Raw genomic sequence first — 15097 nt, forward strand, 5'->3', positions numbered from 1 at the left:
CCAATGTTACATTTTGACCATTATTTTTTTTTCTCCAATGCAGTAAAGCTGTGTATCATTTTATCAAGAAGAAAACAATAGTACATTTTAACCATTAATATCTCATATGTTGTATGTTCATGAATATGAATTTGACATTATGGAAATGTTTTCAAATACAAATCCAATGGTATCAAATTTCCATGGTATAATCTACAAATTCTTAGATTAAGTGCTAATCAAAGATTAACAAGTTTGTGTGCAAACCTTACAAAATGAAAATGAGGGAGCCTGTGGCTTCCATGTGTAACTTTTTTTTGAAACTGCTTCCATTTGTAACTTGAGTCCCTAAAAGCTATTAAAAACTACAGGTTTTCAGTTAGTTGTAATCCTCTTGTAAGGGATTTTACATCATACTGAGTTACACATTCGCTCTTGAGTTTAACCAGATTGCTCTGTCAGGTACATAATGAAACTAGATGGCCAATTGCTTTGTTGGCACAGAAGGATAAAACTCTGAGTCTGCTTAATGCTAGAGTTCAAGCATGTTTATACAGTATACAATTCGACACTTCACAGGAGGAAGCACAAAGCTCTAAAGAATTTAGGCGGTTCTGGCTTGTGATACCTTCTTAAACTCTTCATTTGATCTGAACACAGCTTCATGGCAAGAACCAACTCTACCAGAAGGTACTGATGTGAAAAAGGGAGAATCTCCCAATAAGGAAACATCTAGCACACAAGTTGGTGGGTGAAGAAACACTTCAACATCAGAAGGCCGGGCAAATTGTGGTATTTTAGTGTCCAGTTTTGTGGAGACTAGAACAGTCCTGGTGAGATCAGGATCAACCTGCAGTACCAAAAGGAAAAAAGAAAAACTCTATTTAGTGGAAACATTTTATCAGTTGCAGAAGGGTTGTGCTAGGTCAAGGTTGAAGGCTTAGAACGAAGTCCAGAAAGTGACTTTGCCTTTTGATTATGTACGGCAACCCAATAAGTTATGACTATAACTGGTGAAAAATCATGCAAATGTTAGTCTTAGAGGAATTAGGCATATAAAAAAAGATTCCTTCAAAACCAACCTGCATCACTACTCTCCGTGTAGTTGCATTACTCCAATCACTACAATCTTCAAGGCACAGTATAATGGTCTCTTTATGCTGGATTTTAGCACGAACAAGCCTATCAACAGCAGAAGCCTGGCTCTGCATGTCACAAGATTGCCAAGGGTGGAGCAGTTTCAGTTCGGAATCAAATGCACCTAAAAAGGTAAAAATGGCTGCTGTAAACTGATAGAGGAAAACAAACAAAGTACCTGCAAAACTCTGTTTTTATGGCCAGGAGCTGGAAGGATGAGGCCTGGAGTGTCAATAATGGTGAGATTGCGGGAATGCTTGTATTCTACCTTAATGGTGAAGTGGGGCTGGTTTAAGTTAGACCTGGTTTAGTTTTCAAAATTTTTCACCCCAAGACAGTGGCGTGGGTGGAGAAGTGGGGCTGGTTTAAGTCAGGTCTGGTTTAGTTCTTAAAAATTTTTACCCCAAACTATCACATCGAATATTACGACATATAAAGTATTAAATATAAAAAAAACTAATTACACAGTTTGGTTAAAAATCGTGAGACGAATGTTTTAAGACTAATTAGTCCATGATTAGCCATAAGTGCTACAGTACTAACCTACGCTAAAGATGGATTTATTAGTCTTAATAAATTTGTCTTCAGTTTTCAGACGAGCTATGTAATTAGTTATTTTTATAAGTATCCGAAAACCCCTTCTAACATCCAAACATCCGATGTAACGTAAAAAAAAATTCATTGCACAAACTGAACACAGCCTCAAGCACTGCCCGTGCGGCCGCGCGTTTTCTCTTTCAGCTGGACTGCTTGACGAACGAGATTCTCAGCGCTTCACTACATTTCATTTTGCATTTTCCATCATTGTCTTCTTTTGAGCAGACAACAGAGACCTTCCTTGTTCCACCAGACTCACTTTATGCTTTATGGGCTTAACTGTTTTATTTTCTGAAAAAACCGCAACAGTTTTGTCACGAATTTTATTAGAAACAATAAAAGTAAAAACAAATGATGGCCTATTTTTTTAAGTGCAAATGAACCTAAGGCCACGTCCGCTGTGGTCCTCCATGCCATGGTAAATGGTAGCTCCGCAGCGTGTTAGAGCGTTTTGCAGGAGATACAGCGGCTTCATCTAACAAAAATAGGAGACAGCGGGCAGGAGCGCGTTGTGATGCTACGGGACGGTGGCTTGCTTTGCAAAGTGTCAAAGGAAGAAGAGAGACGTCACCAGACTCAAGTATTGTAGCAGCTGTATTAGACTTGTGGTAGTTTGAAATCCCTAGTTTGGTTTTTGATAATTGATGAAACCTATGAACTAATCCTAAGTGCTAAGTATGTAGATAAGAGAGGATAATCCATTTCAAGTGGTGGAGCAAGAGGATGATCATGGTCGATGATGATGACCAAAAGATGATCAAGTACTCAACTTAAAAAAGAAGAAAGAGAAAAACAAAATTCTATGGAGATCAAGACAAAAGTATTAGTTTTGGTTTTAGTTTTGTTGATCAAGACACTATAGAGAGTGTGATCACATTTAGGATCAATACCCGTACTATAAACATGGGAAATCTTTGGCTAAATGGTTTATCGAATGCCACTAGGTGACATGATTCTTGCATATGCATTTAGAAATCTAGTGTGCTAACTTAGACCCTTGTAAAATGCTTTAAAAATACTAACACACGAGCACATGAGTTGTACACACTATGGTTAGCAACTTGGAAGCAAGGGCAAAGTGGTTGTGGACTTAGAAAAAGAAAAAGAGGAGTTAGGGTAGGACCGGACGCAGGCTTCGGGGTGGACCTGCTCGTCCGGTGCCTAACCCTAGCCTTTGGGCTATGGCGTAGCAGAGACCAGACGCTGCTGAAAGCTCTAGTTTGGTTTTGGTGAATTGATGGAACCCTAAGTGCTAATCTAGTTTATCAAGTGATCATGAGATAGGTAGCACACTCCAAGTGATGAAGCAAATGAAGATCATAGCATGATGATGATGATACCATGATGATGATCAAGTGCTTGGACTTTGAAAGAAGAAAGAGAAAAACAAAAATCTCAAGGCAAAGGTATAAACCATATGAGCTATTTTATTTTGGTGATCAAGACACTTAGAGAGTGTGATCACATTTAGGTTTGATAGCCGTACTATTAAGAGGGGTGAAACTCGTATCGGAATGCGGTTATTAAAGTGCCACGAGATGCTCTAACTCATTGCATATGTATTTAGGATCTAGTGGAGTGCTAATACCCTTGAAAATATTTATGAAAATATGCTAACACATGTGCACAAGATGATACACTTGGTGGTTGGCACATTTGAGCAAGAGTGAAGAAGATAGAGTCGAAGAGGAGTTAGTCGCGCTGGTTACAGAGTGACCGGATGCGTCCGGTATGGTTACCGGACACGTCCGGTATTTTGACGACAGACTCAGCGACCGGATGCGTCCGGTCGCCACACCGAACGCGTCTGGTGTGAATCAGAAAAGGCAGTATACGGTAGAGCAGCCGATCGAACGCTGGCAGCGTCCGGTCCGGTATCACTGGACGCGTCTGGTCGGGCAAGGGTACTTACTGTACTCGACCGGACGCTGAGGCTCAGCGTCCGGTTAGTTTCTAACAGACGCGTCCGGTTGCCCCTGGAGGCTCACTGGACTCGACCGGACTCAGCGGCTGTGCGTCCGGTCGTTTTATGCTGAGTGTCCGGTCGTCGTGTTAGAGAGCCGTTGGAGGCAACAGTGGGACACGTGGTGGTCTAGCAGCTACCGGACACGTCCGGTATAGCTACCGGATGTGTCCGGTATTCACGTCCGGTGCGTCCGGTGCTGTGTCCGGTCAGTTGGACTGCAGCGTCCGGTCAGCCCGTGTTATGCCCAATGAAGGGGTATAACGGCTCTATTTTGTGGAGGCTTCTATTTAAGCCCCATGGCCGGCTATGGCTCACATCTTTGGCCATTTTCATTGACATGGCAACCTTGTGAGCTTAGCCAAAGTCCTCCCCCTTATCTCCATCATTGATTCATCATCATAGTGAGATTGGGAGTGAATCCAAGTGCATTGCTTGAGTGATTGCATCTAGAGGCACTTGGTATTCGTGTTTCGCTGTGGATTTCGCTTGTTACTCTTGGTGGTTACCGCCACCTAGACGGCTTGGAGCAGTGAGGATCGTCGAGCAGAGAGTGGTGATTGTCTCCGGCTCCGATCGTGGTGATTGTGAGAGGTTCTTGACCTTTCCCCGGTGGAGAGCCAAAAGGTACTCTAGTGGATTGCCCGTGGCTTGTGTGATCCTCATCTTGTGTTGGTTGTGTGGCACCCTATTGAGGGTTTAGCGTGTGAAGCCAATTAGCGCGTGAACCTTCAAGTGAGTGAATTGCCACAATGAGGACTAGCTTGCCGACAAGCAAGTGAACCTCAGTAAAAAATCATTGTGTTCATCATTGATTCCGAGGTGATTGGTCTTCATTGTTATTCATCCTTGTGATTGATTGGTTCCTTCATCTACACGATGGTATAACCTTCTTGATCACTCTCTTTATATTACCGCAAACTAGTTGTCAAGCTCTTTAGTATAGCTAGTTGTGAGAGCTTGCTTGCTTGGTTAGTGTGGCTCTTTAGTTAGCCTTTGAGAGCACACTAACATAGGGTAGTGTCATAGCTATTGTGTGAATAGATACTATCTAAACTAGAATTGTGGTAGGTGGCTTGCATTTTGAGTAGGCTAGCGCAACACTTGCTTCGCCTCATAATTGTCTAACCGTTTTGTTAAGTGTTGTTGTAGAAATTTTTATTAGGCTATTCACCCCTCCTCTAGCCATTAGGACCTTTCGGCTGCACCAACCGTAGGGCGTGCGTCCGGTCAATGGTTCTAGAGGAGGTGCAGCGCGGTCTGGTGATCGGACGCTAGAGCGAGCATGCGACCAAACGCGTAGGGGCCGCGTCAGGTCACGGCTGACGTATGCTGGCGTCAGCACCGAGAGCACACAGAGAGAAGCATAGAGCTGTTCGGACTCTCTAGTGCGTTCCGGTCACCTAGGACCTGACGCGTCCGGTCAAGAAAATTGCGCTCTAGACCCTTACTGGACTTGACCAGATGCCATGTGTTGGTGAGTTGGGTCACTTTGAGCTGTGCGTCTAGTCTAACTTTGACTAAGCGAGTGAACGCTAAGTGACCATTGGAGATCTACGACGCTCGTTGAATGGAGGGACACCTGGGCGACCGAACGCTGGGGTGCATCCGGTCAACCCGAGAGCTCCCAACGGCTCTCTGAGCTTTGGGGCTCTATAAATAGGAAGGTACCGGCTTGGGGCTCACTCGCTTGGCATTTTGACATACTTGACATCCTTGTGAGCCTAAGCAAACACCTCCCTCTCATCTCCATCATTGATTCATCATCATAGTGAGATTGAGAGTGATTCCAAGTGTATTTGCCTGAGTGATTACATCTAGTGGCACTTGGGGGTCGTTGTGGCTGTGGATTTCTTGTTTCTCTTGGTGGTTGCCGTCACCTAGATGGCTTGGAGCAGTGGTGGAGCTTTGGCATGTGTTGGTGATTGTTCGTGGCCAGCTCCAATGATTGTGAGGGGTCTTGCACCTTCCTCGACGAAGAGCCGCAAGGTAGCTCTAGTAAATTGCTTGTGTCATTGAGTTAACTCACTTTATGGGTAGGTTCTTGCAGTGTCCATTTGTTGGATGAGGTTTGTGCAACACCTCTTAGCCACCGAATCACCAAGTGTTGGTCGACACAATGGGGACTAGCATGTCGGCAAGCACATGAACCTCAGGAGAAAAATCTTGTGTCTCTTGTATGATTGGACTTCTCCCGGTGATTGATAGGCTTCATCTTGTGATTGGTTCATTCCTCAACACAGTGGCATAATCACCCTACTCACTCCATTACTTTTTTGCAAACTAGTTGTAGCAAGCTCTTTAGTGTAGCTAGTTTTGAGAGCTTGCTTTATAGCTTAGTTTCATCTAGTGGAGCTCTTTAGTGTAGCCTTGTTGAGAGCTCTTAGTGAGTAGTGACTTAGCTCTTGTGTGTGCCTAGTGATCATAGTAACTAGAATTATTGGAATAGGTGGCTTGCAACCCTTGTAGAGCTAGAGTAAAATTGCATTATGCCATTTGCTATACTAATCAATTGCTCTAGTGCCTTGTAGAATTTTTAAATAGGCTATTCACCCCCTTCCTCTAGCCATATTAGGACCTTTCAAGTGGTATCAGAGCCGTGGTCACCGTTTGATTGAAGGCTTAACAACCTCGGTGTCAAAAGATGGCTCAAGTTGTGTTCAACCATGTGGGGGGTAAACCACCGTTCTTTGATGGCACATGCTATGATTATTGGAAGAGAAAGATGAAGATGTATCTTGGTTCAATCAAATAGTCCGTCTAAGATCTGTCAATCCTGGTAGATAAGAAAGGTGAGGATGGATTTGCTCACCTATAGCCGCAACTAAAGACTCTATGGAGTAGACCCGCTGAGATCTAAAGGCAACACCACTGTTGAGATATGCATTATAGAAATCCTCCTGTAGTACGGTGTAGAAGTGCTCTGATGCACGCTCATCCCGCCTCGGTAGAAACCAATCCTCAAACTAAATAAACCGTAGCTACTGCACCTGTCTGGCTATAGCTACCCTCAGGTCAAGGTGAACCACCGGAGGCAGACCTTATGGTCTGGGAGGTGGATGAGAGCCCCGCCTTTGTGTCTGAGGCCTTGGTGACACCTAAGTACATGTACGGCTGGAGCGTCGAAGCTGTGGCTGTGCTGCCTACTCTACCTCCTCAACATGCTCTCCCTGCTGAACATCCTCTACCTACTCTGTCGACTGTGTCTACTGCTTAGTCTCCCCCTAAGTTTGACTCTCATCTAAAGAAACACGCCGTCCTCCAAGCATGATGGTCCTGGGTGGACTGCCAAGACTAGCCTCAATCCTCTCGACGACGACCCTCTAAGCCGGTGACAACCGGTCGCCTATGCGAACACCACTACCAGCTCCACCTCTATCTACACGCTCTACGATGGCTGCCACTGTTGCTGCCCTCTCTGCCTCAACACCATCTAACTTCTACTTCTTCTTTGTAGTCTTTTTCGCCTTTCCCTTTTGCTGAGCAGTTAGGCAAGGCGGAGGCCTTGGATCCTCATCACCGGGACCACCTTCGACATTCTTGCAACAAGCCATCTCTGAGAATTTGATAAGGACCAGTAACAAGCTGACACTCAAGAGGCTTGGCCTCAATCCATACTCGTGGGCTTGGCCCCAAGTAAAACTGCCACAATTAAATCAACCACAAGAGCATCGACTCGCTACATGATGGAATAGATAGGAAATATAAATAATCACTATATTCATCTAGAGGTAAGAAATCCTAAGAAACAAGCAGTAGATAAGAAATTAAAATCAATAGCTTGCTACCTGATGAAATCCGACGATCCGGTGACCGACAAGCAGAGGAAAGGATTACGGGGCACCACTCAGGTGGGCAATGTTATGCCTAGGGTTAGGGTTGGGTGATGCGACAGCCAAGGAGACATGGTGGTGCAGACACTATGGCGCAGGCGCGGTGCGGTGGTGGAGGCACAGGCGCAAGCGGCGGTGGATGTGCGGGCACGGGCGCGGTGGCTGAGACACAGGCGTGGGCAGGAGGGGGCACGGGCATGGGCAGGCATGGGCGCGGGCGGTGGCTTGGCGGCATGGGCAAGTGGAGTAGAGCAGCGCGGCGGCAGAGGCAAGTTAGGGCACAACGGTGCGATGAACAGGGTACGGAAAGGGAAACTATTTATGGTAGCCCCCACATGACTGAGAAGAAAAGGAATTTGAGATCCACTCGGATTCAACTGATCGGCTGCATCGGGGCAACGATCGGACGCTGCCACCCAAAGTTCGGTCGACAACAGAGAGGCCCAAAACCCCTCAAGTTGCAACCAGACATGTCTAATTACCCCTGACTAGACGCAGAATAGAGTCTAATCCATCCTGACTTCTCCTTTGTTTGACCAGACATAGGGCCATCTTCACACCGGACGCTGGAGGAACACTGTGCAGCGTCCGGTCACTCCTGTGCTGCATCTGTTCACCTCCTGTGAACTGACTGGAAGCAAAATCCGGTGCAGCGTCTGGTCACTATTTCTCAGCAAATCTTCAAAGTTCCTTCGCGCTGCCTTTTCCCAATCAAGTCCCAACTTCAATAAGACACAAATAAACACCAATTGGGACTGATGTGAGAGACCTCTCTCAAACCCTCAAAATTTTCAAAGTATTTTGCCTTAGGCTATAATTCTTTTTAAGAAAATATGCAATAAAAGGGGTGAGGAGCAATATGTGGCCACACAATAGGGTTTAGAATCAATAGAAGCATCAAATGCTCTTCCTATTTGTGGGTAAACACAACGGGTGCTCAAAAGATAAATGAAAAGAAATGACAAAGCAACACACATGCACATGCAATGCAATACTTGAAGGTAAGTCTACTTGCTTGTCAAGTTTGATCCAAGGTTAAGCTTCTTCACACGCTTTTAGGCGGTTATCTTAACCATGTTAGACAAGCCCTAGGTGCATTACTAAAAATTAAACATGTTTTATATTATAATGCAATGCAAGGGACAACACAAGCTCATTTTTTAGTGAAGTTACTAAAATCAAGCACATTGAGCTCATTCCTCAATCGACAAAAAGTAGCCTCATCTAGCGGTTTAGTAAAGATATCTGTCAATTGATCCTCGGTCCTTACACCTTCTAGTGATATATCATTTTTAGTAACATGATCTCTAAGAAAGTGGTGACGGATATCTATGTGCTTGGTGCGAGAGTGTTGAACTGGATTATTAGCAAGCTTTACCGCGCTCTCATTGTCACACAAGAGAGGTACCTTTTCTAGAACTACACCATAGTCTAGTAAAGTTTGCTTCATATAAAGAATTTGTGCACAACAAGCACCCGCGGCAATGTACTCCGCCTCGGCGGTGGATAATGCCATACTATTTTGCTTCTTGGAGGTCCAAGACACTAGTGATCTATCAAGCAAATGGCACCCTCCGGATGTGCTTTTTCTATTAATTTTACAACCGGCATAATCCGAATCAGAATAGCCAACTAGTTGGAATCTAGCTCCTTTAGGATACCAAAGACCAATGCTTGGTATGTGCTTAAGGTACCTAAGGATTCTTTTAACGGCAACCAAATGAGCTTCCTTAGGATTAGCTTGAAATTTAGAACACATACACACACTAAACATGATGTCGGGCCTAGATGCGGTTAAATATAACAAGCTACCAATCATAGAGTGGTAGAGAGTTTGATCAACCATTTTACCTCCCTCATCTAGGTCGAGATGTCGATTGGATGGCATAGGTGTCTTGATTAGCTTATATTCATCCATTTTGAACCTCTTGAGAAGGTCCTTGGTATACTTTTCTTGAGAGATGAAAATCCCTTCTCTCATTTGCTTGACTTGAAAACCAAGAAAGAATGTAAGCTCTCCAATCATCGACATCTCAAACTCCTTCGACATCAATTCACCAAACTCTTTGCAATATTCTTCATTTGATGAGCCAAATATGATATCATCAACATATACTTAACAAATGAAGATCTCTCCATCAAGCTTCTTGGTGAATAGTGTAGTGTCAACCTTCCCAATGATGAAGCCCTTCTCAATGAGGAAATCCCGAAGGCGCTCATACCAAGCTCTTGGGGCTTGCTTGAGCCCATATATCGCCTTGAACAACCTATAAACATGATTACGATATCTAGGGTCTTCAAACTCGGGAGGTTAATCAACATAGACTAGTTCATTTATGAAGCCATTTAAAAATACACTTTTAACATCCATTTGATATAATTTCATTTCATGATGCGATGCATATGTAAGGAGGATACGAATGGCTTCAAGTCTTGCAACCGGTGCAAAGGTCTCTCTAAAATCCAACCCTTTAACTTGAAAGAACCCCATTGCAACTAGTCTTGCCTTGTTCCTCACAACAATGCCTTGATTATCTTGCTTGTTGTGGAATACCCACTTTGTTCCAATGACTCTTGCACCTTATGGTCACTCTTCAAGTGTCCAAACTTCATTGCAGGTGAAGTTGTTCAACTCTTCATGCATGGCATTTATCCAATCCGAATCTTGAAGAGCTTCTTCTACATTTTTAGGCTCAATGCAAGAAACAAACGAGTTATGTTCAATAAATAAAGTAATTTTTTTAGAGCGAGTCATTACACCCTTTGAAGGACTCCTTATGATAAGATCTTGTGGATGTGCTTGTAGTAGGGGTGAATTTCTTCTATAAACCACTTGAGGGGGAAGTTGTGGAGCATCAACATCTTAAACTTGTGCCACCATTTGATCATAGGAGACATGAGTATATTTATTTTTTACTCTCTCATCTTTATCATCGTCTTATGGCACATTTGATGAAGAGGGTTGAAAGGTCCTAATGGCTAGAGGGGGGGGGGGGTGAATAGCCTAATAAAATTTCTACAACAACACTTAACAAAGTGGTTAGACAATTATAAGGCGAAGTGAGTGTTGCGCTAGCCTACTTAAAATGCAAGCCACCTACCACAATTCTAGTTTAGATAGTGTCAATTCACACAATAGTAAAGACACTATTCTATGTTAGTGTGCTCTCAAAGACTAACTAAAGAGCCACACCAACCAAGCAAGCAAGCTCTCACAACTAGCTACACTAAAGAGCTTGTCAACTAGTTTGCGATAAAGTAAAGAGAGTGATTAGGATAGTTATACCGCCGTGTAGATGAAGTACCAATCAATCACAAAGATGAATAACAATGGAGACCAATCACCTCGGAATCAAAGGATGAACACAATGATTTTTACCGAGGTTCACTTACTTGCCGGCAAGCTAGTCCTCGTTGTGGCGATTCACTCACTTGGAGGTTCACGCGCTAATTGGCTTCACACGCCAAACCCTTAATAGGGTGCCGCACAACCAACACAAGATGAGGATCACACAAGCCATGAGCAATTCACTAAAGTACCTTTTGGCTCTCCGCCGGGGACAAGGTCAAGAACCCCTCACAATCACCATGATCAGAGCCGGAGACAATCACCACCTCCGCTCGATGATCCTCACTGCTCCAAGCCATCTAGGTGGCGGCAACCACCAAGAGTAACAAGCGAAATCCGCAGCGAAACATGATCACTAAGTGCCTCTAGATGCAATCACTCAAGCAATGCACTTGGATCACTCCCAATCTCACTATGATGATGAATCAATGATGTAGATGAGTGGGAGGGCTTTGGCTTAGCTCACAAGGTTTCTATGTCAATGAAAATAGCCAAAGATGTGAGCCACAGCCGGCCATGGGGCTATAAATAGAGCCCCAATCAAATAGAGCCGTTATACCCCTTCACTGGGCAAAACGCGCTCTGACCGGACGCTCCGGTCATACTGACCGGACGCTGGCCCTCAGCATCCGGTCGCCCGATGGATGCCACGCGTCACCAGCTTCAAACGCTATTCATCAGATTCCAATGGCTACGAGGCTGACCAGACGCTCCGGTCAAAACTGACCGGATGCTGAAGCCCCAGCGTCTGGTCGTTTCTAGTAAGCTCCCCGAGGCATGTTTTTTTGACCAGACGCGTCCGGTCCACCTTGACCGGACGCAGCCAGCATCCGATGCTCAACCCTAGCCTACTGTGCCATCTAACAGCTCGACCAGACGCAGCCTTTCAGCGTCCGGTCGCTGAGTGACCCAGCGTCCGGTCAGTAGATCGACGCCAGCATCATTTCAACCAACTCCATTTCAACTCTAACTTCTTCACCCTTGCTCAAATGTGCCAATCACCAAGAATTTTGCATCCGGCGCAATAGAAAATAGACATTTCATTTTTCCAAAAGCACCGAATCCCGCCGAGCTTGCTCAGCGGGAGGGAGAGAGGGACCCAAACCCATCTCAACCCTGCAAACACCTTGTGCACATGTGTTAGCATATTGTCACAAATATTTTCAAGGGTGTTAGCACTCCACTAGATCATAAATGCATATGCAATAAGTTAGAGCATCTAGTGGCACTTTGATAACCGCATTCCAATACGAGTTTCACCCCTCTTAATAGTACGGCTATCAAACCTAAATATGATCACACTCTCTAAGTGTCTTGATCACCAAAACAAAATAGCTCCTATAAGTTATACCTTTGCCTTGAGCTTTTTGTTTTTCTCTTTCTTCTCTTCAAGTTTAAGCCCTTGATCATCTCCATGCTATCACCATTGTCATGTTATGATCTTCATTTGCTTCTCTACTTGAAGTGTGCTACCTATCTCATGATCACTTGATGAACTAGGTTAGCACTTAGGGTTTCATCAATTCACCAAAACCAAACTAGAGCTTTCAATCTCCCCCTTTTTGGTAATTGATGACAACCCTTATACAAAGATAGGAATTGAAATTCAATTGAATCCATGTTGCTTGCCCAAACATATTTACCATGTGTAAAAGGATATGGACAAGTTTCATGAACCCTAAGTGGTAGCTATTGCTCCCCCTACATATGTGCTAAGAGTTTGGATTGAAGCTTGCACATATGCTTAGATAGGAAATGTAGGAGTCAATGTCTACCATATGATGCTAAGGTATAAAAGATGGACCTTTGAAGCATGATACCAATCGGAGTGCACCAATATACCATCCTTAGCATCATGATTAGCTCAATACTACTAAGAAATATTTGGAAGTGAAATCACTAGATATCCTATACATGCTAGTTTGCATTTCATCATTCAAATCTACAACTAGCATACATCACACAAGCATGGATATTATAAATATGGAACTTATGCCATGCAAGCAAACATATGAAATGCACATTCAAATGCACCATACAAGTTCATGAGCTTGCTCCCCCTACTTGTGTGCTCAAAATTTTAGTTGATCCCTTTCCTTTGTTTCTCTTATCCCCTTTATCTTTGTTTCTCTCCCCCTTTGTCATCAATGACCACAAAGGTTCTAAATAGACTTACTTGTAGGGTCGAGATTATCAATGTCAATCAATGGGGTGAGGGTCATTTTCCCAAATTTGGTTCAATTCTAGATTATTTCCCAAAGATATTTAACTCGGTTTGATCCAAGGACAAGCTTCTTCACACCTCCAAATAAGGGTTATCTTGTACCATGTTGAGTTAAACACTTATAGTTCATTTTTTAGATTAAACACTAGGTTTACAAGCCCATAAACATGTCATATGCCATCACTAGATCAAATCAAGCATAGAAGCAATAGTGATACCATATAGACATCAAAATTATTTGATTTTCATGAATGAGCCTAATAAGATAGAACCATTTGCAAGATCCTAATGAGATTGAAAATATGACTAAATGCACTAAACATGTCCTTAGCAAGGATGTATGTCATGCCAATCAACTTTTACCTTAGATTGCTCGAAGGAGAGGCATGTCATATGAGTGGGGGGTGCATCAACACATTTGAGAAATCCAATATGTTCAACTCATTCCTTAGCTTGCAAAACCTTTTCTCATCCAATGGCTTGGTGAATATATCGGCAAGTTGATCTTCGGTGCCTACACTCTCAATGCAAATGTCCCCTTTTTGTTGGTGTTCTCTTATGAAATGATGGCGGACATCAATGTGCTTTGTTCTTGCATGTTGCACCGGATTGTTTGTCAACTTGATTGCACTCTCATTGTCACATAGCAATGGCACTTTCTTGAACTTGATTCCAAAATCACTCAAAGTGGCCTTCATCCAAAGTATTTGTGCACAACAACTACCGGCGGATATGTATTCGGCTTCAGCGGTAGATAATGCAACACTATTTTGCTTCTTTGATGACCATGAAACAAGTGATCTTCCCAACAATTGACATGTGCCCGATGTGCTCTTCCTTTCAACCTTGCATCCCGCATAATCCGAGTCGGAGTAACCAACTAGCTCAAACTTTGCTCCTTTGGGATACCACAAACCAACATTTGGTGTATGCTTCAAGTACCTCAATATCCTCTTTGTAGCCTTCAAATGACTTTCTCTTGGTGAGGCTTAAAATCTTACACACATGCATACACTAAACATGACATCCGGCCTTGATGCGGTCACATAGAGTAGGCTTCCAATCATAGACCGATACAACTTTTGATCCACCATGTTTCCACTAGCATCACTATCCAAGTTGCCATTGGTTCCCATTGGTGTGCTAATGACTTTGCTATCAATCATTCCAAACTTCTTGATCATGTCCTTGATGTACTTGCCTTGACTCACAAATGTACCATTCTTCAATTGCTTAATTTGAAGACCAAGGAAGTAACTCAACTCTCCAATCATGGACATCTCAAATTCATTAGCCATCATCTTACCAAACTCATCACAAAATTCTTGATTGGTTGATCCAAATATGATATCATCAACATATATTTGCAACACAAATAGATCTTTTCCAATCTTCTTGATGAAAAGAGTAGTGTCAACCATGCCCATGGTGAACCCTTTAGAGAGTAGGAAGTCCCTCAATCTCTCATACCATGCTCTAGGTGCTTGCTTCAAGCCATACAATGCTTTCTTCAACTTGTACACATGGTTGGGCTTCTTATCATCTTCAAAACTGGGAGGTTGCTCAACATATACTTCTTCATTGATATAACCATTGAGAAATGCACTCTTAACATCCATTTGATAGAGCTTGATGTTGTGGGCACAAGCATAGGCTAGCAAGATTCTAATTTCTTCCAATCTAGCAACCGGGGCATATGTTTCTCCAAAGTCAAGACCTTCAACTTGTGTATAGCCTTGTGCTACCAATCTTGCTTTATTCCTTACAACTATCCCATCTTGATCTTGCTTGTTTCTAAAGACCCATTTGGTTCCAATCACATTGTATCCCTTTGGTCTTTCTACCAATTCCTATACTTGATTTCTTGTGAAGTTATTCAATTCTTCATGCATAGCATTCACCCAATCAACATCCTTCAAAGCTTCATCTATCTTCTTTGGTTCAATGGATGACACAAAAGAGAAGTGTTCACAAAATGATGCTAATCTTGATCTTGTTTGTACACCTCTTGAGAT

At 43.3% G+C, this 15097-nt stretch overlaps 1 protein-coding gene across 1 annotated transcript in view; it reads right to left on the reverse strand.

Moving 5' to 3' along the window:
• Positions 1–15097, reverse strand: part of LOC136507327 (dynamin-like protein ARC5) — a 42649-nt gene that overhangs the window by 6545 nt on the left and 21007 nt on the right. The window contains 4 exon segments of the mRNA XM_066502089.1: positions 608–829; positions 1062–1184; positions 1295–1402; positions 1973–2004. Coding sequence (XP_066358186.1) covers positions 608–829; positions 1062–1184; positions 1295–1402; positions 1973–2004 — 485 coding nt within the window.

The sequence above is a fragment of the Miscanthus floridulus genome, chromosome 15, assembly GCF_019320115.1.
Source record: "Miscanthus floridulus cultivar M001 chromosome 15, ASM1932011v1, whole genome shotgun sequence".
NCBI classification, from domain to species: Eukaryota; Viridiplantae; Streptophyta; class Magnoliopsida; order Poales; family Poaceae; genus Miscanthus; species Miscanthus floridulus.